General features: G+C 40.7%; 2 protein-coding genes across 3 annotated transcripts in view; one reads left to right on the top strand and one right to left on the bottom strand.

The window, feature by feature from the left end:
• The window catches only part of DOCK8 (dedicator of cytokinesis 8), a 195,747-nt gene that overhangs the window by 67,736 nt on the left and 102,419 nt on the right, over positions 1 to 25,592 (bottom strand). For both annotated transcript variants that reach the window (XM_070431550.1, XM_070431551.1), the window contains 4 exons: positions 9,789 to 9,906; positions 8,323 to 8,393; positions 7,166 to 7,304; positions 3,005 to 3,106 (listed from right to left, as the gene is read on the bottom strand). In XM_070431550.1, coding sequence (XP_070287651.1) covers positions 3,005 to 3,106; positions 7,166 to 7,304; positions 8,323 to 8,393; positions 9,789 to 9,906 — 430 coding nt within the window. The remainder of the gene's footprint in view (positions 1 to 3,004; positions 3,107 to 7,165; positions 7,305 to 8,322; positions 8,394 to 9,788; positions 9,907 to 25,592) is intronic.
• Positions 11,935 to 17,199, top strand: LOC139021215 (angiopoietin-related protein 3-like). Its single transcript, XM_070431549.1, has 3 exons — positions 11,935 to 12,598; positions 14,656 to 14,766; positions 16,788 to 17,199. Exons 1-3 carry the CDS (start codon positions 12,122 to 12,124, stop codon positions 16,851 to 16,853), a joined length of 654 nt encoding a protein of 217 aa, XP_070287650.1. The 5' UTR covers positions 11,935 to 12,121; the 3' UTR covers positions 16,854 to 17,199.

Below are 25,592 nucleotides of genomic sequence, written 5' to 3'. Positions count from 1 at the left end.
CCAGCCCACGGACAAATTCCGGTTGGCTCAGTGTTGGAAACTTTTTCGAATTTGTTGCCAACATTTAAAAGTCAGAAAATTTCACATGAAAGCCTATTTTTCTAACTTCTTTTGAGAACCAGAAGATATGAAGACACTGGGCGTGCGTCCCAGAATGCCACTGATCTGTGGGGCGGAGGAGCAGCTGTGACCTTCAGTGGGCAATCTCCAGAGGGAACAAGTCCACCAGGACCCGCACTCACTGTCAGTGAGTCCAACTCCTGGGGACACTGGAGTCTGCCTCCTACGACCTTAAGCAGCACTGTCCACTAAAAAATATATTGTGAGCCACATGTCACTTAAAATATTCTAGTAGCCATATTTAAAAAATTTAAAGGAACATATGATAGTAATTTTAATATAGATAGCTTAAATATATAGCCTAAATATAGCCTAAAGAGTATTGATTATTATATCTAATCATGTATTATTAAATATATAGCCTAAATATTGTTTCAATATGTAATCACTATAAAAATTATGAATGATATATTTTACATACTTTTTTTTCTACTAAGCCTTTGAAACTGGGTTTGTATTTTATACTTACATTACATTCCAGTTTAGACAAGCCCTATTTTTAAAAATGTATACATATTTATTGATTTCAGAGAGGAAGGGAGAGGGAGAGAGAGGTAAAAACATCAATGATGGGAGAGAATCATTGATCGGCTGCCTCCTACATGCCCCCCCACCGCCCCCACTGGGGATCAAGCCCGCAACCTGGGCCTGTGGCCTGACTAGGAATAGAACTGTCACCTCCTGATTCACAGGTTGATTCTGAACCACTGAGCCACACCAGCTGAGCTGGACAAGCCACATTTTAATAGCCACACATGACTAGTGGCAACTGTATTGGACAATATTAAGTCTTCAGGCTGAGGGTATATCTATAAAGATAGTTTGGGGCAAGAAGAAAAAAAATAATATTTACTTCAGCATAGAGTTTGTTTCTTGATATGCATTATTTCATTTAATGTTCACAGCAACCTTATGGACAGGTATGGGTGAGGTTTCATTGCTAAGACACAGAGAGGGTAAGCAATTCACCCATGTATGTTCACACGGCTAGGGAGTGGCAGAGTCTGGATTTTGGATCCAAATTTGTTTGTTCCTAAAACCCAGGTTTGCTCTGCAGCATTAAGAAGATAATTAAGGGTTCCAAGAAATTAGAATGTGCATGATGAAAAGGCGGCGGTGAGGGCATCAGAAGAGCCTGTGTATCCAAATCATAAGAGAAATCAGGGCATGTCTGTGAACACACTCAGGGTGATCTCAGGTGGTTCTGAGGAGAGCAGTTTTGGTCTAAAGCCGGGCACACGACTGTGGCCCAGGGCAAAGAAAGATTCTCTCTCCAGAGAAAAAGAGAAATAAGAGAAAAACGGAATAGCCTGAGAATGATAGATGGGTAGTCAGAGTAGGAAAGAAAGTTGACTATTAAGGTTGGAACTAAATTAAAATTCCTGGGAAATTCTTCAACCTGAAAATTATTATAATAAATAACCCAAGCCGAAACCGGTTTGGCTCAGTGGATAGAGCGTCGGCCTGCGGACTGAAAGGTCCCAGGTTCGATTCCGGTCAAGGGCATGTACGTGGGTTGCGGGCACATCCCCAGTGGGAGATGTGCAGGAGGCAGCTGATCGATGTTTCTCTCTCATCGATGTTTCTAACTCTCTATCTCTCTCCCTTCCACTCTGTGAAAAATCAATAAAATATATTAAAAAAATAAATAAATAAATAAATAACCCAAAAGAGATGAAGGGGGATCCGTAGATTAAGAGTCTTAAAGACAAGTCAACCAATAGTAATGTATGGACCTTATTTGGATCCTGATTCAAACAAACAACTGTAAATAAAAATATGGCATTAATGAGATCATTGAAAATTTGATTACTAACTGGATATTTGAAGATATTAAGGCATTATTAATTTTAAAATACAACAATGGTTAAAAAAAGAGCCCTTATCTTTGAAGATACATACTAGAATATGTATAAACTAGAGGACTGGTGCACAACATTTGTGCACTGTGGGGGTGGGGAGGGGCGTCCCTCAGCCCAGCCTGCGCCTTCTTGCAGTCTGGGACCCCTTGGGGGATGTCCAACTGCTGGCTTAGGCCTGCTCCCGTGAACATCCCCCGAGGGGTCCTTAGCACTGCCGCTGCTGCACTCACCAGTCATGATCCCAGCTTCTGGCTGAGCAGTGCTCCCCCTGTGGGAGCGCACTGACCACCGGGGGGCAGCTCCTGGAGTGTCTGGCCCCTGAGGGTCAGTGCATGTCATAGCGACCAGTCATTCTGCTGTTCGGTCGATTTGCATATTAGGGTTTTATTATATAGGATGAAATGCTATGATGTCTGGGATTTTCTTTAAAATACTACTATTGAAATAAACCTCCACCAACCAGACTGAGAATATGAGAGCAGTGCTGGTGTGGTCAGAATGGCGAGTCCACTGGGCTCCCTTCTAATGGGGCAAGAGGCAGTGCAGGAAACAGGAGGAGGGGAAGGCTACTGGCATTGGCAAAGGAATAAAAACCCCACTATCCATCTGGGGACAGTGACAATTGGCCCATAGGAGAAACTGATGGAATCTCGCCCAGGAACCTTTTATAAGGATCCCTGCTGAGAGCAGCTGTTATCCGAAGTGGGCTCCATTTGCCTCCCCTTTCACATTACATTATTTGTGAATCCCTTTTTGCAAGGCAATACTGCCTCTGGCGCAGGCTGCATTTACTAAACGTTCTGAATTGGTGATGTCTAAATGAATGTTTTTTCATGGCTAGTTGTTTTTCCCATCCTATCAGACCCATGTGTTCCCAGAAAACACTGTATGCTGACAGATGACTGTTCGCAACACATGCTGAACATCCTCAGTCCTGTTGAAGACACTGGGAAGTGGATCTGGGAAGGTGGTCTAAGATCATGGCTGGACAAGAAACAGCTGATGGCCAGCTTGCTGGTTACCTCTGCAGAATGCATGGAGTAGTTGGGTGGCAGCTTTTCCAAGGCAACTGGGAGACAGTAGGATCCAGTTTGAAGACGTTCATTTAAGAGAATTGGCAGCCACTGAAATAGATGATGTAGAGAATAAAGTGGAATTTATTACTACATATAACTCTGGCAATTTATCTAGCTCACAATAATCAAATGCAACTAAACGATGATTAGATATTGACCAGGACTCTTTTTGGCAGTAATTTCTGTCAAGTTCTTTGCATTTTAAATTCTGTGAGAGCTCCTGAGGTGGTAATATCAATGATTTACTGCTTTCAGAGCCAAAGTAGTAGCATTTTTCTTTAAAGGTAATGTTTGTGTGTCCCTGAACAACATCAATGCTTATGTTAACTTTTATATTTTTTAAAGAAACAACTTTTTTCTCCTTGGAGAAAAAAAGAGCTAGTTTTATACCAGGTGGAGCAAAAGTAGGTTTATAGTCGTGAGTGTGCGAACCAGAGTTTATTTTTGTATTATTACTTATTAATTATTGTATAATTTTCCATATGAACAACTGTAAGCCTATTTTTGCCCACCCTCCATATAAAGCATATATATAAAATTTAGAAATAATAGATATTGCAATGCTTTAAAATGTTTTTACTTACTATTGTTTATTCTAAACGCATGGTAAACAAGTATACAGTCATAATATATATATTATATATATACATATATATATTTCCCAATGATACATTTTGGTATTAAAATACCCTCTGTAATTTAAAAAATAATAATATCTTCAAATAATATATTTAGAGACATACAAAACTTGCAAATGGATACTAAAACTATAAATACAACAATACAACATACCCAGTACTTCAATGGCCAATTTTAACAGATTTTGAAATATCACTGAATTAATAGGTTTTATTTCTTTAACTTAAAATTTTTTAATATAAATTATTTTTTATTTTTCAATTACAGTTTGCATACAATATTATCTTAGATTCAGTGTACACCCCAGTGATTAGGTATTATATAACTTACTAAATGATCATCCTGATAAATCTCATACCCATCTGACATCATGCATAGTTATTAGAATATTATTGACTATATTCCATATGCTTTCCTTTACATCTCATGACTATTTTGTAACAACCAATTTGTGCTTCTTAATCCCTTCATTTTTTTCACCCATTTCCCTACCTACTTCCCATCTGTCAACTATCAAAATGTTCTCTGTATCTATGAGCCTGTTTCTGTTTTACTTCTTCTTTTATTTTGTTTTTAGATTCAATTGTTGATAGATATGTCTTTATGGCCATTTTTAATATTCATATTTTTATCTTTTTCTTCTTCTTAAAAAAAAACCCTTTCACATTTCATGTTATACTGGTTTGGTGATGATGAACTCCTTTAGCTTTTTCTTGTCTGAGAAGCTTTATCTGTCCTTTGATTCTAAATGATAGCTTTGCTGGGTAGAGTAATCTTGGCTGTAGGTCCTTGCTTTTCATCACTTTGACTATTTCTGGCCTGCAAAGTTTCTATTGAGAAATCAGCAGACAGTTTTATGGGAGCTCCCTTGTAGGTAACTAACTGCTTTTCTCTTGCTGCTTTTAAGATTCTTTCTTTGTCTTTAAACTTTTGCATTTTAATTATGCTGTGTCTTGGTGTGGGCCTCTGTGTCATCTTGTTTGGGACTCTCTGTGCTTCCTGGGCTTATATGTCTATTTATTTCACCAGGTTAGGGAAGTTTTCTGTCATTTTTTTCAAATAGGTTTTCAATTTCTTACTCTCTCTCTTCTCCTTCTAGCACCGCCATGATGTGAATGTCAGTACAACTGAAGTTGTCCTGGAGGCTCCTTACACTATCCTCAATTTTTAAAATCCTTTTTTCTTTTTGCTGTTCTGATTAGGTGTTATTTTGCTTCCTTATATTTCAAATTTCTGTTTTGATTTTCAGCTTCATATACTCTACTGTTGATTCTCTATGAATTATTCTTCATATCAGTTAGTGTATCTTTCATTTCTGACTGGTCCTTTTTTATGCAGTTGAGGTTCTCACTAAGTTCATTATGCATCCTTATAACCAGTGTTTTGAACTCTGCATCTAGTAGATTACTTATTTCCATTTTGTTTAGTTCTTTTTCTGGAGTTTTATTCTGTTCTTTCATTTGGGACGTGTTTCTTTGTCTTTTCATTTTGGCAATCTCCCTGTTTTTGTTTCTATGTATTAGGTAGAGCTGCTATGGCTCCCAGGCTTGATAGAGTGGCCTTATGTATTAGATGTCTGTTGGATCCAGTGGCACACCCTCCTCGATCACCCAAGCTGGGCATTTGAGGTACACCCCCAATGTATGGGCTGTGTACACCCTTCTGTTGTATTTGAACCTTGATTGCTATTGGCATGTCATTGAGAGGGATTTATGTCTAGGGCAGTCAGGAGGATCAGCTGTGTAAGGGCCCACCCTATAGAGGAGGACTTACTTCAGCAGGTCTCTGGTACCTGCTGACTTCTTTAGTGTGTAGCCTGTGGAAGTGGTTAGGGGATACTTCGATGTGGCCAGAAGCTGTCTACTAAGTTCGCTGGTTTTTTACAGAGAGGAAGGGAGAGGGATAGAGAGTTAGAAACATCGATGAGAGAGAAACATCAATAAGCTGCCTCCTGCACACCTCCCACTGAGGATGTGCCCGCAACCAAGGTACATGCCCTTGACCAGAATCGAACCCGGGACCTGGGAGTTGCAGACCAAGGTCAACTACCACCTGTGTTCTGCCCAGGACCATCTATCATGAGTCACAAAGTGATCTTCAGATGGCTGCTACTTGGACTAGGTTTGGAGGTGCCCAGTAAGGCCAAGCTGTGAACCAAGGCCAACTGCTGCTAATGCTGGGCCTGGGGCCAATTTACTAGAGATACAAGGCACACTTTGGCCAGATGATGCTTGTTTGAGAGATTTTGGGAAAATATAAAGCATGAGCCAAGACAGGCCATTTGTATGGAAAAGCAATTGGAAACAGCTTGGATGAATCCACAAGTTGGGTGGGTTGGGGTCTTCAGGGGAACCACTGGGGTGCAGTAAACAGTGATAGCAAGGTTGATATGGAGCCAGCCTGCTGGCTCTGTGTGGGGAGGGCTCAGAAAAGGAACAATGGCTTCTTCCAGCACTTCTGTCTTGGAGAGAGCTGCCCCTCCAGCTCTCACCCTGATGCCAGACAATTCAGTTCCTCCCTGGTGTTCCTGGTGCCTTTTGAGCTGCTTCCCAATTGCATGAGCTCAGAGGGACTAAGTCCAAGTAAGACATGCATGGGCCGCCCTAACCAGTTTGGCTCAGTGGATAGAGCGTCGGCCTGCGGACCGAAGGGTCCCGGGTTCGATTCCGGTCAAGGGCATGTACCTTGGTTGCGGGCACATCCTCAGTGGGAGGTGTGCAGGAGGCAGCTGATCGATGTTTCTCTCTCATCGATGTTTCTAACTCTCTATCCCTCTCCCTTCCTCTCTGTAAAAAATCAATAAAAAATATATATATATATTTAAAAAAAAAGACATGCATGGGCCGTTTAAGAGGAATGCCTAGGACCCTATGAGCCCTCAGTCTTACTCAGCCACAATCCTGTTGGCTTTTACAACCAGAAGTCATGGGAACTTCTCTTGCTGGCACTGGAACCCTGGGCTTGGAGGGGCCTCCTTTGGGGCTGGGACCTCTCACTCCTCAGGAGGGAACTTTCCCAGCCAAGATATTCCTCCTGATTTTTACCTGCCACATATGGGTGTGGGAACAGCCCATTTTGCATCTCCACCCACCCCCCCCCCCTTTTAATCTCAATGTGGCTTCTTCTTTAAATCCCTAGTTGTATTCATTCAGCTAGACTTTAGGCAATTCTGAATGATGACTGTTCTGTAGTTTAGTTGTAATTTTGATGTCGCAATGCTTTTTATTTTATTTTATTTTTTAGATAAATGTGTGTTCTTTCATATCTATCTCCCACTAGCTTTCCGTTCCTGAAATTTGTCATTTGCTAAGTCGAGTCATCTCTGCTCTTTACTATAATCTGTTTTGGTACATTCTGTTACTTGTGACAGGAAAAAAGCAATTGAATAGAATTTAGTTGTTTATCTCTGCAGGGACCTTGGATGCACCAAGGACTGCAGTGTGAATTGGCAAGTTGAAAACGACTCACTGAATATCCCAGGAGACTTTCTATGGAGGCTCCTTGCTTCTGCTGACAGCTGATATGATAGAAGGTGAACAGGAGGTGGTGATTTACTGTAAGCTTAGCAGGGAGCTTAATTTTCACTTCTTCATAGAAGTCTGGAGACCTGTTTCAAAAGCACATTATACACACATAACTTTTAGCAAGAATGACGACTTCTCTGACTATAAATTATAATGCAACAGACGCTTTACTTCTCAGAATTTGTCTGCTTGGTGTTTTGCTTTTCATTTTACAGCATTCTGCTCCTTGGCTGGAAGTCCTTGAGACCAAGCTTATGTCACTAGATACACTTCACTTACATAAGGGCACTTAGAAACTGAAGACTTCGGAGGTGGGGGATTTCCACACACAATGGAAAAATCCAACAACTTATTTTGAAAAGGGGATGAGGTTCAATGCCCTGTTGTGACCTCATTTTCTGTCTATACCCTAAGAACAGAGACAGGCACATCAAAGGATTTTGGAGAAATAAATGAATGAAGCAGGAGGAAAAGGAACCTGATTTTGCTGAATTACAATGTCCCAGATACTTTACCAAGAGCTTCGTGTACCTTACTCACTTACTCCTCATCCCAACCCAGCAATGAGGGTTTAGAGGAAGACTTAAATGGGTCAAGTCCGTTTGACCCTGTACAGATTTCCCTCTCCTACCTGTAAAATGGAATAATTTACACACTATTTTGGAACTCAATTTACCCAGATAATAATGAGTGCTCCATTTCCCCTTTCGTCAACTTAATTTTTCTTAAACTAGGTAGTGGAGTAGCTGTGGAGTGGTGTAGACAAGGAGACAAGAGCTTGATTTTGTTTCTGGCCTCCTCCAGTATTTCAAAGCAAGTTAAGAAATGTATTTATTTAACACCATGAAACTTCTCTGTATCATACAAGATAGAAGGCTCCAGAAAATCAAAACGCTATGAAGTTCTTGAGCATATGTTCTTCTCTCAATCTTAGTTAATGGCAAAAATTGTGTATCTGCAACACAGAACCATGTAACTAGCATGATTTCCTCTGTCCCTGAATTATAAGAACCATCGGAAGGAATCGCCTTGGGGATTCAGAAAAGCCACCAAATAATGAAACAATCTTGACGTATGTTTAGAACTCTGCAATACACTTACTTATTGTGGTATGTGACAGCTGTGTACACTTCCTGCAGAAATTCAGGCCCACTGGATTTTCCAAAGATGACCTATTGACCAATATAAAAAGGACCAAATTAACTGTGATATTTGGGTATATGAAACCAACCATCATCAGCCCAATAGGAAGTTCTGTTCTCATACAGCTATACTGTGTAAGTTAAGAGTGCCGAGTTCTAAGACCAGCCCAACCACACGGATGCAAAATAACTGGCTATGAAGGATAAAGTGAGGCCCCAAGGCCACAGGTTTGTGAGACTGGGAAACCAGTGCCCTGTCCACTCTGCCTGACTTGCCTAGAGGTCTACATTTTTGGGCAAAGTCACATCAGTTAAAGATCCCTGCTCTTTTCCCTCCAAAGACATGGGCCTGGTCACTGGGGTGATCAGGACCTTCCCTGTTCACATGTTTGGGCTATTTAGAAAGAGACACCTTTTGAGCTTCATTCAGCCTTAACGGTACATGATTTGTCAAGTGGATTCACTTCCGGACAAAGAAAAAAGGGCCCTTTTTATTAGATGCAATAATCCCTTGGTGATTAGAGAACAGGCTGGAGTTTGGCCCCCACTCATCTCTGGCTGGGCATTTGGTTCCATTCAGGATTTGCATAGCCATAACCAGCAGCTCTGGTGGACCTGCCATGAGCCAGAGCAGAGAGAATCAGGGGAGTCCTCCTCTAGGATTTCTCTCCTACCACCATTGCAAGAGAAGGCCTTGCATTGGGAAGGTAGGTGAGGCATTAGGAGGATGGTTAAAAAATAAAGAAGAAAATATTTGGAGAATGGAAGCCCTGAAAAAAATTATTTCAGTAGAAAGGTTTAGTAATTGAATTCTATGACTTATAGAAAATAGAAACATCTAACAGCACTCGCAGCAGATGATTAAAAAAATACAAATTCTGGCATTTTAGTTTTCTTAGAGAACACTGCATTATATATTTATTACTGGATTTATATTTTGCCTCAAAATGAAGATCCAGACCCAGAAGGTGTTGAGGTGGCATGTGTTTATTATTCGTAGGCATGCTTCACATCTCTCTCGAGGTGGATTGGATGTGCGCAGCTGCATGCTGCAGTGCACATCTGGAAGTGTAGCAAACACGGCACACACACTGGGCCCATCTGTCTACTTCTCATGCTGTGAGGGTAGCATGGACTTTATGGTATTTTTCAGTCCTCTAATATAATCTGCATGCCCAACTTTCATAGCTCCTTATGGAATAAGTTACGAAAGAGACTTGCAATGTAGACTGACCTTGTTTCCCCAACAGCGTGCTGGGACCAATAATGGACTAGCCACTAAGGCCTCTGCACATGCTGAGTAGCGCTGTCCTGAACAGACAGAGATACTCGGCATGTTCATGAGCCCTGGGTTCTGTCCGCGTGAATGGACAAGGGAAGTTCAGCACACCCTGGTTTGAGGCAAATGTTTACTTCTGTCTTTACCGGCATAGCGTTGCTCGGATCCTCTCCACACATGAACTGGATCTTGATTGTAATGTTCCGGGCAGATGTTAGCTTGTTAGTGAAGTTCAGCCTCTGTGGGTAGACATAGAGAAGGTTTCTGGAAAAAAGAAGACCGAGAACCAGTGAATAAGATCTAGAGCTTGTTTTAACCAATCAAGAGGAGACGTTTCTGAAGGAGGTTTTCCTTTCAGAAGTGAATTATTTTTGGAGGAGTGAGTGAGATACTGCTGCTTCTTCCTCCTCAGCTACAGTCATCTGCTAATAACCAACAGTGTTCTTCTTTGGTTACCTATAAAGATGTGTCTGCTGCAGCTGAGAGAGTCTTAAGGTCCTGGGTGTATTTCAGGTTTCTTCGGATATATTCCCAGAAGTGGAAACTCTGGGTCCTCAATCAGCTCTTTTTTGGGAAAGACCATCTCCATGTGGCAGGGAGAGCTGGTGTGTGGGTTAATCTGCCCTTGAGCTCTGAGTTCTGTGCCACATCCTGGGAGCTTTGTTCACTTGGATGTGCTCAATGACCAGAGAATTGACATCTAAACCCTGAAGTTCAGCACTACATTCTGCATTTTTAAGCATGCGAAGCAAAAATTCAGCACTCTTTCTGGGTCACTGACCCTGCATCCACCCCCACAGTTTGGACTGGGCACCCCTCCCCAACCCCAGCTCCACCATCGTAACAATGGAATGGCACACATTGCTTCTGTAAAGTGACAGCCTTCACATACTTGGTGGCTTTTCAGAGATGCGTACCCTTGATGGCCTGGGAAGTTTCATGAGTGTTCTTAAAATGAACACGAAGATCTGAATCGCCTGATTTGCATAATTTTGTGGGGTTTTCCAGGTCAAGTGAATAGAGAACCATTTTCAGAGATCACCTCAGGCCGCTTATGGGAAGAGCAAATACTCTTAATAAACCTGATTTTAATGGATACATGATATACCTTATTATGAATGTGCCATAACTTATATTAGTCTCCAAGAATAATCATTTAGATGATTTCCTTTTTTTAATATTATAAAGCGATGATAAACCCTTTATATATGTATGTATGTATGTATGTATGTATACATATATGTATTGCCCTTCTGCAATGTAGTGTACTTTGAGAAGAATCCCTTTTAGTTCTATATAGTTCTTCATCTTTGAATTAATTAGAGAGACACCGATCAACCTTTCTTTATGCTGTGCTTGAAGAAATAATGAGCCCAAGTTTGTAAAATGCTTTGAAGAAGCTAGATGAAAGGGTCTGTGTAAATCACAACAGTAATAACCCTGCCAGACTGGTTAAGCAAGTTAGCTGTCACTACACTCCTCTCCTACATTCCAATATAGGGCCACCACCCACCTGTCTCACACATCCCCCAACACTGGTCAACAATTTTGCACGTTGCTTTCAAAGGGGTTGCTGACCCCTATGTGTAAACAACATCACCATGGGCATTCAGTGTCCTGCCTGGTACTGAATACACTTCCCACAGAGTACAGAGCTAAGGGAAACTGAGAGAATTTAGTCCAACATCCCTTTCTGCAAGGCTAGACTCTCAGGGAGGTTAAATAACTTTGTCTAAACATTTTTTTAAGAAGATGCATTTTCCAACGTTCGTCCTATTTCTTAATGGCAAATATATCAAGTGACATGTTCTGTTAAATCTGCATGCTTTTAAAGAAATGAATATTAAAAAATAAATGTTTTCTATTGGGAAGGAAGATCTGCCTGCATGGTCAATAACCCACAGAGCCTAAACCAGATAAGAGTAATTATTAACAAACTGATAAACAGGTGCATATAATATATATGTGGTAAATTGTCTCAGATTACCTAGAGAAAATCCTGAGAATTATATAATGATTTTTGAGAGGATAGCCCATAACCAAAATAGGAATCACTTCGTATAGCAAAATTATCTTGAAAACTCCTTTAGTACCTATAGGCCCAGTGTAGGTGCAAGGCATTTAGTTTAATCTCATCGTTCCCCAAAAGGAATGGTTTTCTTCAGTCATATGCGTCACAACAAAGAACAGGACATTTGGTATTCCTCAAGGACGTTCTTCCAGAGCTCCTTCAGATGGCTTCTCTCGATTACAAACTGTTTTGGAAACTCCAAATTCTTTCCACTGATTCAGCATAGCCTCTTAACTAATTTATAAACCGCTGTGATTTAGCAGCTCCAGGAAGTTAGAGGATAATGTTGTGGAATTTGCTCATTCTTAGAGCAAACTCTTTCTGCTCTTTACTGTCTTGGGACCGTCTTCTACTTTCTTTGCTGAAAACAGGTTCCCCCAAGGGACCTTGAAATCTTTCAAAGCCACAATGCAAAAAACATCAGTGTGGCTTCTCCTCAGTTTAGCCTGTTCTTTATCCAGTGCAAGGAGACAAGGAGAAAGACACGCCCCTGTTCCCTATTTCCAAGATGACATCAATGTCCTCTCTCAGGGGCTTCTACAGCTTGGAGTGGAGCTCAAGATGCAAGTGAGCTACAGCAAAAATCACATTGGCCACCTGTTTAAACAACTGGACTCTCTGAATACTTCTTTAGTTGAGCTTCTAACTCAAGTCAGCCAGCAGGAGAGAAAGAAAGAGGACCTGGAGAGGAGAGCTGAGCAGCTCGACAAGAGGAATGAAGACCTCCATCAGCTGGTTGCTGAGCTCCAGCAGCAGATGGTTGCCGGGATAAAGGACAGAGAGAATTTCAATGAGAGGCTAAACTTGCTGGAGCAGAAGATGGAGGATGCTGTGTTCTTCAAGGCAGGTGGGCTTCCTCTGACAGAAGTGATGGACGACATTATGGTGAGTAGATCATTGTTGGTCATTTTAATTGACCATTATTTTACTGGAAATAAAATATGATTTTAACACTATTATTATTATTTTAAGTAGAAATATTATTCTATTGGAAAATAGACCCCCAAAGTAAGACTCATAAAGTTGGAATAATTTTGCTGTGAGAAAGCCTGGGTAAGAAGAATGATGGTGCAGATTAACTCTATTGATGTAAATGCTAATGTATCTGCCATTGCTGGCAATGGCAACCTAAACCATGTTTAGAATTAAAAAAAATATATATTTGTGTCACTTGCTCCCAAGGAGTGGGTGGTGGAACACTCAATCATGTAATAAAGCAAAAAGCTAGCTTCCTATTCTCTGAGAACATTTTATGTACACGGCCTTGGGATTCCCAGAGAGCCAAAGGAGTAACAGTAGTTGTTCAAAGTCACACAATCCTTGGTGCTTCTTATATATCTTTTTGAAAGTGAGACTGAAGTGAATCAAATGGCTTGTACTCAGAATGTTGAGTGAAAATTCAGGATATAAAATGTTATCTATGACAGGGCTGCAAATATTCAAAAATTAAATATGCATGAAAGGGTTAGAGCTAGAAGATGATATGGAGAAATGAAAAAAGTAAATATGATTTTTGAATGAAGTTGGTGTCAATTTTGGTTTTCTTTCTTTTATTTCAATACAAAAGCTGTAATAGGGTACTAATACCAAATATGTACTTTTTAAAAGACAAAACAAAAAATTGCTGATTCTGCAGCTTAGGGTATCTCTACAGTCCTTTGAATGACAGTAATGCCCGTAATTTAAGCTACTGTTATCCCAGGGAAGATGGGCTTATATGGAGACCTGTGATTAGCGGCCCTTACCAAATAAATTAATAAGTGGAACAGACCTTTAAAAAAATCACAAAATTCTCTACAAATGTGGTGGACAAATCAATTTCCTCACCTATAATAAAAAGATTGGAGTTAAGTTTCAATTCAATGATACCTGATAAGTGCTTTGCTGTAAACTGCAAAAATATGACACCCATGAAGATTATCTACTTATCAGGATTGTGTGAAACAGCTGAGTGAACTTCAAAATACAACTCTAAACAGTCTACAGGACTATGAGATCTCAATATATGTCACTTAGGGAACCCATCAGTCTCTCTGGGTTTCTCTCTCCATCTTTCAGGCTCTTTCTGTCTCTGTCTCTCTATGTCTGCCTGCCTTTAATCTGTGCGTGTGTGTGTCTCTCTCTTTCTGTCTCCCTCCAGTCTCTCTTTTTCTCTGATACACCCTCTCCCCCTCCTCACAGCCCCTCAGAAAAATGACAAAATGCTCTTTTTCACCAGTCTTTTTTGACTAGTTCCATCTAATCACTAAAATCCGTTTCCTTACAAGCGTGTGAGTGTTTGATGATTTCCTGCTGTGATCTGGGGCTGGGTTGTGAGCAGGGCCTTAGTTCTCTCAGGATGATAAGCACAGAGCCTAATATCTATGAACATTTTAGGGTTCCACAAAAATGTCTGTGCATTGAAAAGTAATCAGCTCCAAAATACAGAAAGTAAAAGCTCAAAACCAAAACTAATGCATTTTACATTAAATGCTTACCAGCTGCAACATTTTCTCACTTAGTCAACAACAACTCTACTGAATTTAACCTACAGGTGAAAATTACTTCCTCCTACTTTGCAGACTGCTATAAAGTTATATTAAAGTATACTGTATATAACAAATGAGAAGGTGGGTGCATCCTAATGTTTTAAATGATGTGGTCAGGTGCTTTTGCGGGGGGGGGTCTTAAAAAGGTTCTTGGGTATAGATATCAGGAAGGGAAAGGATAAAATACCAAGAAATCGGTTTTTATATTTTATTAGTTTTCTTCTAGTTTGATGGTTTTATAGCGACCACTAGCAATATGCACTGGGGTGAAGTAGACTAGCTAGGCAATTAGCACCTGGCTCTCTGCTGGAACTGCTGAAACAGCTTTATATAGAAAAAGCTCGCCAACCTCTTCTGGCAATTTCAAAGTAATTTCTTTTCCTTTCCTTGTGCTTTAAAACTCTCCCTCTCTAGCCCTTTTTGCAAAGACAGAGCCAAAGAATTGATGAGCTATTTGCGGAAGTGGAAATGCAGCAAAACCAACTGCACAAACGAGATACCCTCATTAAAAGGCTACGGGAAAAGGTTGGTACCTCTTTTTTCTTTTAAAATATATTTTATTGATTTTTTTACAGAGAGGAAGGGAGAGGGATAGAGAGTTAGAAACATCGATGAGAGAAACATCTATCAGCTGCCTCTTGCACACTCCCTACTGGGTATGTCCTGCAACCAAGGTACATGCCCTTGACGGGAATCGAACCTTCAGTCTGCAGGCTGACGCTCTATCCACTGAGCAAAACCGGTTAGGGCAGGTTGGTGCCTCTTACTCCCTTTAGTGATTTGTTAACAGCAGGCTTTGAGTCCAACCGGACAAAATTCAAATGCCTATTAATATCAACAATATCTTACCTTTATCTGGTGTCTTTTATTCAAGCATTCCAAAGAAAATTGCAGATCTCGATATATTATTTTATGGTACTTATGCAAGGTGAGCAACTGAGGAGGTGTTTTTTACTTATCATTCACACTCACTGCCAGGAAAATTTATTTTATTTCTTAAGGAAAATTTATTTTAAATGTAATAAAAATGGCTAAGGTTTTTTAATTCTTACTATGTGAAGACACTATTCTACTAGTAGCTAATAGTACCTTTGACAGGTACTACAATGAGCCTCATTAGGTAGATGATAAAACTGAAGCACAGAGAGGATGCATAACTCGCAGGAGGTAACACAGCTAGCACGATGCAATTCAGATCTGGTTGCTCTGAAGCTAATATTAGATCTGTTGCCCATAATCATTGCTATTTCTAAGAACAACCGTAAACAGTATCTTTGGTCAACAATCAGACTCACAAGAACATTATAATGTGGCCTTTTATTGTATTATTTACAAGGGCTAAAGAATGTTTCCTCAAACAAATATTTTTTTAAAAAAGGTTTAAATAACATAGTTAACTTAGAAGATGAGAATAACTACTGTCCCTTGGTGGTAGAGGTTTTGATATTTTCAATACATCAAGAGCAAGTGAAGTTAGAAATATTAGAGCTCAATATTTGGTACATTCTGGAATTACCTGGGAAACCTGCAAGCCAAACATGGCTATATGTATTAGGTGGGAGCAGGCGTTGTAAATGCACACTTACGCAGAGCTGAGACTTTGGTACTCTAAGAATGGCCCAGGGAGGAGCAGTGTCAGCATCAGAACCACCTGGGCCAGTTAGGACTCACCAGTGACTTGCTGAATCAGAACCTGCATTTTAACAACACCCCAGGTGATTTCAAATGCACAGTCAAGTTTGAGACCTGGTCTCTTCGATGGACACATGAATCTTGTCATTTATTGTGTTTCCTTTTGTTTGCTTGGCTGCTAGGAAGCTCAAAGGCAAATTTGCAACCGACTTCTTAAAAAATATATTTTTTATTAATTTCAGAGAGGAAGGGAAAGGGAGAGAGAAAGAGAAACATCAATGATGAGAGAGAATCATTGATTGGCTGCCTCTTGCATGCTCCCTACTGAGGATCGAGCCTGTAACCTGGACATGTGCTCTTGACCAGAATTGAACCTGGGACCCTTCAGTCTGCAGGCCGATGTTGTATCCACTGAGCCAAACCAGCTAGGGCACAACCACTTTTTAAGGAACTGTCAAGAGCAGGGGTCCTCAAACTACGGCCCGCGGGCCACATGCAAACACAAATATTGTATTTGTTCCTGTTTTGTTTTTTTACTTCAAAATAAGATATGTGCAGTGTGCATAGGAATTTGCTCATAGTTTTTTTAAAACTATAGTCTGGCCCTCCAACGGTCTGAGGGACAGTGAACTGGCCCCCTGTTTAAAAAGTTTGAGGACCCCTGGTCAAGAACCTTAAGATATATTCTGCGTATTAACCTTATCCAGGTTTAGATTGATTTCCCTCTCCTTATTTTCTTTTCACCCAGAAATCTTATGCCTTGTTTTACAATCTCCATAAGCTGCCTCAGATACCTTTTAGAATGGGAAAGTTTATAAATAAATGCACAAACATAAAACATTTGCCATATCCTGTCTTGTTATTCCATGGTCTAATGCCATGTCTTGTGTTTATTCCTATTTCTAATACTTTAGGTTAAATCGAAGCACAAACTCACAAAGGAAACAGTGAAAAATGGAAAGAAAACCCCTGATGTGTAGGGTGAAGAGAATGTTCCGTCTTCAGGAATCAGCAAGGAAAACGGAGCATGAATCCTGTTCTAGGGCACAAGTCAGAGTCCACACAAGGCCGCCTGCCCGGGGAAATGGCACAAGATTAGAAGGAGGCGCTGGGGTGTTGTCCCGAGCAGCAGCTTGCCCATTAGTAACCTCTGCTCTGTGGGCCAGGCTGCAATGTTTTGTGTAAATGCTGGCACTGTATTCTGAACATCGGGGACCTCTAACCCCGCCCCCGCAACAAGCAAATGCAGTTAAGTAGCTAGAGACAAAATGTTACCCAAATTGTTTAGAAACACTACAATAAATGACCCAATATTCTCTCTCTCTAGTCATGTTATGTTTTTAAAAATGCACTCTAAAACAGAAATCAAATGAGAGCAAGAGAAACAAATAGAAAGCCAGCAAACTCTTATACTTGTTATTACACCACTTTTTAAAGATTTTGAAGGGAAAAATAATCCATTCTTTCCCAATTGATGAACTACAATTTGAACATCGGATACGGTGTCTTGAACAACTATGGATATTGAACTATTATTACTAATAATAATTTGTCTTTGAACATGGACTACATGCTCACATATCCTATATTTTCAGAGTACCTCTTCTATTACCTCAATTCCCACCCCTTCTTCTTATGAGAAAGGTAACAATTCCTCCTAAGAAAGGGCTTGGAAAATCAGCATTCCTCCTGTTAACTAAAGCAGGACCTCAAGCTGGGGCAAAGAGAATGTTCCCTTTTAGAAACAGGTAAAAGTACCTGAACTCTCCTTAAAAATCCACTCACTTGTTTAAGAAAAGTCCAACTACTTTTCAATAGCAAAAGACCCAACAGGAAAGTTGGGATGTTTTTAGGTCTTATCTGGATCAGACTCACAGTGAAAAGAATCACAAATACATAAACATTTGAAACCTGCTGTGGAAAACTGACTACTTTAAGAAAAAGTAAATCTCTAGGCCCTGCCGGTGTAGCTCAGTTGGTTAGTGCATCGTCCAGATACACCAAGGTTGCAGGTTCAACCCCCAGTTAGGGCACATGCAAGAAACCAGTAAATGTATAAATAAGTGGAACAACAAGTTGATGTCGATCTGTCTGCCTCTCTCTCTAAAATCAATGAAATGACATTCTTTAAAAATCTAATTTTGCTTGAAATTTTTTAAAAACAATACTTTGTTGACCACTATGCTGTACACCTGGAACTAATACAAAATAATATTGAATGTAAACTGTAATTAAAAAAAGAAATTAAACCATACTTTGTGGAACTGACATTTTATGAAATAAGGTATCCATATTACTAAATATTCTTTTGAAACACTGCTTACCAGATTTAATGTATTAAGTGGTTTACATATCATTCCCTCCCATCTTTGTATGAATTAGTTTACTCAGTTCCTGTTCTTCTTACAAAGAGGATGGGTTATGGACTGCAGGTATGAGTGAAGAAAGGGTGATTATTAATCACGAAGCACTGATCCGGGGAAGATCTGGATGCTTAAGGTGACAAGGAGAGTGACAAAGCAAGGGCAGATGGGAAGGTACCAAAACCCAAAGTTTTTATTCCACAATTTTTTTTCTAAAGCTTTTAAAAACTTGGCATTGACAAAATAGTCAAAAGGCTCACTGGATAATTGCCTTTCTTCCAACTCTCAGCTCTCCCCATGGAACCCATGGTATGGGTTGTCTGGATATTCCTTGTGATTCCCACATGGGGAAGGCTCCGAATTTGTTAAACACGTCGAGCTTGGTTTATTAGAACCCTATTTTCAGTGTCCTTTTTTTAAAAAAATAAAAAATTACTTTATTTTTTAAAAACACGTTTTTCTTGATTTTTAGAGAAAGAGGAAAGGAGAGAGATAGAGAGATAGAAACATTGATGACAGAGAAACATCATCAATTGGCTGCTCCTACAGGCCCTCTAATCAGGATCGAGCCTGCAACCGAGGCATGTGCCCTGACTGGGAGTCGAACCAGTGATCTCTTGGTTCCTGGGCTGAAGTTCAACCACTGAACCAAGCTAGCTGGACTAAAACAACAAATTTTTAATGAAAATCTACTCCAAGTAAAAACAACACATACGTTTCAATATTTGGTTTTATAAAAAAGCAAAAATTCAAGTTTGGAGATATCATTTCAATGCCAAATCTAGATGGGGTTGCATATTTTAAAAGACCACCAGTCAGAATTGTCACGTGAATGACTAACATGAACCAACCTGCATGCTCTTTTAAGGGACGGAGGGAGCACATTTTTTCCAGGCTTTGCAAATAGTTTCCTAAAACAAATCTGCCAGCTAATGAAAGCACATACACATACCAGAAAATTTCCCATTTCTGCTGTTGCTGAAGCTGACCTTTGTTTTTCTTTTGGTTTGGGGCAGAGCCTTCATTGGTCCTCTATCCATTAAAAACAAACAACGAATAAATCAGTATTATTCATTAAAATGCTTGCCTGATCATTCCTGATGTTTTTAATATTGTTAGTTGCCTCAGTTTGGGTTGGAGGAGAAAGTATTGGAATTGGAGGAAACAGCTGCATTATTTGAATAAATAAGAATAAATTGTCCAGATGCCCCCACTACCTCCATCTAGAAACATATACTTGCTTTGGATACTGGGTGGGAGAGAAGGCTTGCTTGGGTTTTGCAGGTGGTTTCAAACTATTGTAGGGAGGGGGTTTGGGGATAATTGTTATCATTTTGCTTTTTTACAAAGTAAGGACAGACCACTAACTTGATGTTTGTTCTCTCCAAAAAAGGAAGCAGCCATTGATCAATCTCTTCATTCGGGTTGGGTGACCATTAGAGTGAAAGAAAACCTGCCCGAGGAAAATGAATCATCCCCCCTCTCTTCTCCTCTCCCCAGTAAGAATATCTCATTCATGGTATGAAAGAATCACGGTAGCCTCTAAATGTCCTGGATGGTGTGTTCATTGGTAGCATTTGGCTCGACATCTGTGACATAAAAAGTTTTTCAACCAGGAAACATAAAGGCCAATGATGCAAGAACTGGACAGAACCCTGAGCTTGAGATGAGTCTAGCCTGAGGAGCACAGGGAGCTTTCTGCAAAGATGCACTGAGGGATGCCAAGTTCTCACCTTGACAATCATGGGAGCGAAGGGAAGGACAAGCAAGCTCAGAAGATCTGTATCAGGGGGGAAAGGGATAGGATACAATTAACTGGAGAAGAATTCCCCTGTTCCTGCTCTGGGCGGCAAATTCACCCAATCCTCAGCTGGAAAATGAGTCAGAATTCTAAGGTGTCTAAGTGTGACTCCTTTCTTATTTTCTCAAAAGTGAGACATAGTCCATGGTGTATTTGTGTATGTCATCTTTGAGGACATCAACTGGTGCCTTGGCATTAACAGAAATGGAAATCTATTAATAAGATAAAGAAACTGGTCTGCTTCCTATCTGTGAACTCATGGAGGAAATTTTGACAGGAGAGAAAACACCGCCCATGTCACTCACCCCCATCAAGCAAGTGGATCGATACAAAAGCAACCACAGGCTTGGTTTTACTAGTAAAAACTATAAGTCTAGGAAATGCTGAGAAATGATATTCTTGTTGCTAAATGCATAATTTTTAGCTTAGGCATGGAGATCGGGTAAAAAAAATCATTAAAATTAGCCACTAAGTTGAGTTTCTCTACTTTTATCTTTATTAAAACCATAATATTTATATTCCCACCCTGTTGCATGGATCTCAGCTTACATTTTGAAGGTTGTCAAACAAAGAAGATAAAACAAATGAGTTGGCACCGCACAGTTTTGGAAGTTTTATTACCTTTCTGGGGTTTAGGCCAGTGGATAAATGAAATTCATTTTTAATGATAAAAAATTCATGACATACAACTGGTTAGCCATGGTGTCTAAAAAATGATCTTGTTACATTGTCAAAACTCAGTCCTTCCCTACTCATAGTTCTATTTTGCTTTGCGCTGCGGGGCTAGCCAGCATTGCCTCCACCCAAACCCACTCTTTCCCTGGGAAGCTGGTGGCGGTGACACAGCATGTAATATTTCACCCAGAGCATTCTGACTTCTGCTGAAAGGGGTCAAGGGCAAGCTTGTCTGAGGCCTTGAAACCACAGGACATCCATTAACAGAGAGCTGTTAAAATGCCTCTGCTTTAGAGATGGCCAAACACTTCTTGGGAGGAGTGGGTGGATGCTGATCTTTGGGCCACCAATAGAGTACACAGGAAAGACAAAACTAAGGATGAAAAAGCTAAAAAAGTAGAAAAGATATTTACCCTCCCCACCCCCAATAACGAAAGAAATAAGAGAGAACAATTCCCTGAAGGCTATCTCACCAGAAGACAAGCCACTTCAAAGAACTAATTTTAAAATAATAATTAAAAAACTAACAAAACCATAGAAATCAAAGAAAGAAGGCTTTTTTTGGACTTTAGGAGGCTCCTTATAATCTAGGCAAACTATGCCTCATCGCAATCAAATGCAAGCCCAGATTTGCCTTACGTTCATCACCATTTCTATTGCGTCTGCCCCCAACCTCATACTCCAAACACATGAAAAAAAAATAAGATGTTTCGTGAACCTTCATGCTGAATTCTCTGTAAAGGCTCTGTGAAGAACGTATTTGCCATCATTAAATAGACAGAGCAGGATTTTTTGTTAGGACAGTTGTTAATAGGCAGTAACACAAAAGCATGGTCGACTCAAAATGAATGAGTATAATGTGGAGTTGTGACTTGTGGAGTCAGTGACATTAATGTACATGGAACCTCCTTAACATGATTTCATTACTGCCTCAACCACATTCTTTTAGTTCTCTGTATGTGAGTTAGGATCGGTCAATGTGTAAATATGTATAGTGAACGACACCTCTCACAGATGAGGTTTCACTCTCTCTCTAACCACAGGATACAGATCTCAATGTGTATCCCTACTATATCTTCCAAAAATTTCCAGATTTCTAAGGTCATGACTTACTAATGAATGAAGGCAGAAGCTGACAGGTCAACATAAAATGCTTTGCAAAAAATGACAACAGCAATCTCTTGGAACACCGGAACACTTTCCCGTGATTTTGTTTGTTTGTTTGTTTTGTTTTGTTTTTGCTCCTACACTTCAAAGGCAAAAAGTAAAATGTGTGTTTTCCTTTAATAAAATCATAATAATTCCCTTTGTAATAGGAAAGATAGCAAATTGCAGCTGAATCTAGAAAGTGAGCGAATTGTGCCCTCAAGTGGCTGAAAAGATAGCTTTGCAAAACCTGCAATTGTTGCTAAGTAATTTTAGGTAACCGGCTTCTCCCGAATTTTTTCATTTTTTCAGGAAAAAAAAGGAGGTTGGCCAAGTTTTGGAGCGGACATTAGGTACGTGGGGATTGCGCTCCTGATTTATTGAGACAAGCTTGCCACAGCAAAGTTAAGTACAGGGACTTAATTATCTGGATAATTCAGGCAACAGGAATCACTTTGCCTTTGTCTCCACTACTTGGCTAATTCAAATGGTTGTATTTTGCCTGGGCTGCACTGCTGTTCTTAAATTAAGTGTTTGTTCACAATAAGCTTTGTGTCCCACAAGCATTTGCTTGCTAAGTTTAGTAAAACCAACGAGTGGGCTTCAGAGCAGTGTTTCCAGCAGCTGATGTCACTGTGGACCTTTGCGTGACTCCATAGACCAGGGGTCCTCAAACTACGGCCTGCGGGCCACATGCAAATACAAATATTGTATTTGTTCCCGTTTTGTTTTTTTTACTTCAAAATAAAATATGTGCAGTGTGCATAGGAATTTGTTCATAGTTTCTTTTTAAACTACAGTCCGGCCCTCCAACGGTCTGAGGGACAATGAACTGGCCCCCTGTTTAAAAAGTTTGAGGACCCCTGCCATAGACTGAAGAACTCATTGAGAGGAACTCCATAAAAGGGAGGGGGAACTTTGATTCTTAAAGGAGGCCCAAGGCCCCGCCCCAGACCTCCTGAATGGGAGTCTCCAGGCAGGTAAGATGGACAAGTGGACACTTGTGTTATTATAAAGCTCCACAATAGACTGAGGCACAACCACCTTCTCCCCACCCCGTCACCCACGGCAGGGAGAAGCTCCACTGGGCTCAGCTTGGGAATCCATTTCCTTGGACAAAATAAAATCCCTCTCAAGGACAGCTTCTATTCTCTATGCCCCAAGTCCTTCATAGCCACCTCATCCAGAATTATTTCTGGTTCATTCCTTTCCTTAGAAGTCCTATTCTCTCAATTACAACTTCCAGGCATGCATGCGAGATGGGCTTGCACAATTATCCCACGCCATTCCTTCTGGCCCTGTGGGGTACGAGGCTGGTAGTATTCCTCAAAACTCCACTGTGACATGGAGACACCTCCCTTTCAGACCAGTTATCAGGCAAGCTTTGGGAATGTAGGCTTCTGGTCGCAGAACATTCGGCTGAATAGGAGGAGGCCTGGAAACAGCTAATTACCCACCAAAGAAATCGTGTTCTAACTGATAGGCTTGTTCTCGGCCAGCACAGTCCTCCGCAGCAGCCTGATAATTGGATAAAATGACCTCAGAGGCTCTCGGGGGCCGGGATGAGAAATGAAAACGCACTTTATGTGACTTCCCTAATGTAATCACCAGTTAAAGGGATGGCAAGGAGCTTAACAAGCTCATTACAACTTCAGCGCCTGTGATCTCTGTACATGCCCCCGTGGCCACAGGATAAAATACCCTTCAAGGTCGCACTAGGCCTTGGCCCCAGCCCATGCTGTTTTCATTCCGCTCCCACCAGAAGGCAGCTGGCATCTCTATTACCAGCTGCTGGGCCACATGGAAAATAAGCCAGGAGTTGGTCCAAATGTGTTTCTGGGCTAAGAAGTAGTGTTTTCTTAATCTGGGCGTGAAGAAAGGAATGCTAAATTCAGATTTGGGTAATCCTATTTATCAACCTAATTTTTCCAGCTGTTCGCCACTTTCAGAATGGCTGTCCTCTGTGATTTTGCAAAAGATCTTGCCTGGGTCTGTTTCAGGGAACACTTGTTGGGCTCCATGCCTCTAACCCAGGGGTGGGCAAACTTTTTGACTCGAGGGCCACAATGGGTTCTTAAACTGGACCGGAGGGCCGGAACAAAAGCATGGATGGAGTGTTTGTGTGAACTAATATAAATTCAAAGTAAACATCATTACATAAAAGGGTATGGTCTTTTTTTTTAGTTTTATTCATTTCAAACGGGCCGGATCCGGCCTGCAGGCCGTAGTTTGCCCACGGCTGCTAACCCATAGAGGTGGCACACGGCACTGGTCTAGGAGACGCTGACTATTCCTGGGATCAGCACTCTGGCTCTAGAAGTTCACCTCTTTCCTTAGAGAAGGTGTTCATTTTATCAGTGGCCAACCCTGGCGGGCTCATGGGATGTTTCTGAGTCCAGCATAGTTCTCCTATGACTGCTCCTTTAAGCAATAAGAATAAGGTGGAGGCACCAGGGACAGCATCCACAGAGAATACGATATGAATGGTGCCCTCTGTGGTACAACACAGTGACCCTGACTGAGTGCATCAGAAGGGGGAGGGCAATCAGAGGAGGTACCTGAAGAGGTAGGAGAATGGGGAGACCGAGGGCCGGAAGGCAACTTCAGGCTATCCTAAGCCAGTTTTTTTTAAAATATATTTTTTATTGACTTTTTAAAGAGAGGAAGGGAGAGGGACAGAGAGTTAAAAACATCGATGAGAGAGAAACATTGATCAGCTGCCTCCTGCACACCCCCTACTGGGGATGTGCCCACAACCAAGTACATGCCCCTGACCGGAATCGACCCTTCAGTCCGCAGGCCGACGCTCTATCCACTGAGCCAAACCTGTTAGGCCTAAGCCAGTTTTATGTGAAGTTCCATGGCAGCTGCTCCTTTAAGAGAGATACGAGTAACCTGAGTTCTACTCAATTGGTGTTCAATGGAAACTACACCCATATTAGAATCCTGTAATGTGTGACTCTGGCCACCACTCACACTCAAGGCCAGACAACATCTGCCATTAGAGCCATGTAATAGTTCCCTCCACCCAAGGGAGTTCTGCCATTTATGTTAAAAGGACACAAATTTGAAATTTGAATCCTTCGCCCAATAGATATATTCTTTTTTTAAATAAATATATATTAAAAATATTTTTATTGATTTCAGAGAGGAAGGGAGAGAGAGATAGAAACATAATGATGAGAAAGAATCATTGATGGGCTGCCTACTGCACGCCCCCTACTGGGGATCAAGCCTGCAATCTGGGCATGTGCCCTGAGAGGAATTGAACCTATCCACTGAGCCAAATCTGGCTAGGGCACTAACAGACATATTCTTCATAAGTTCTGGATAGATCAAAATTTTTATGTCAGATCATATTTTATATTCATTAGGAGAATCCTCTATAAAGAATTATCCCTGAATTTATCTGCTCTGTAAATCTTAATTTTTGTTTCATTTTCTTAAAGGGACATAGCTGTAACCAGGATTAGTCATGGAAATAGCAATGTCAACATGGAAAGTTACCCTATTTAACAAATTCTTAGAAAGATATCCAGGATTCAACTAAGTCGAGGGAAAACATTTTTAACTGAAATAGGAACTGTTGTCTCTACTGAAAAAATAGTCTTGGGAGAGATAAGACATTGGGCCATACTTCTTACTGATACCATAATGTACATAAATTAGGAGACCTTTGCTTGAATACAGACTTTGATTTTCAGGCAGGAGGGGGTAGAAAAGCTATGAGGTTC

This window comes from Myotis yumanensis, unplaced genomic scaffold (genome assembly GCF_028538775.1).
Source record: "Myotis yumanensis isolate MYYU_CA2020_CCGP unplaced genomic scaffold, mMyoYum1.0.hap1 SCAF_12, whole genome shotgun sequence".
NCBI classification, from domain to species: Eukaryota; Metazoa; Chordata; class Mammalia; order Chiroptera; family Vespertilionidae; genus Myotis; species Myotis yumanensis.
The sequence above is the reverse complement of the archived record's forward strand: the minus strand, read 5'-3'. Positions and strand labels throughout refer to the sequence as shown.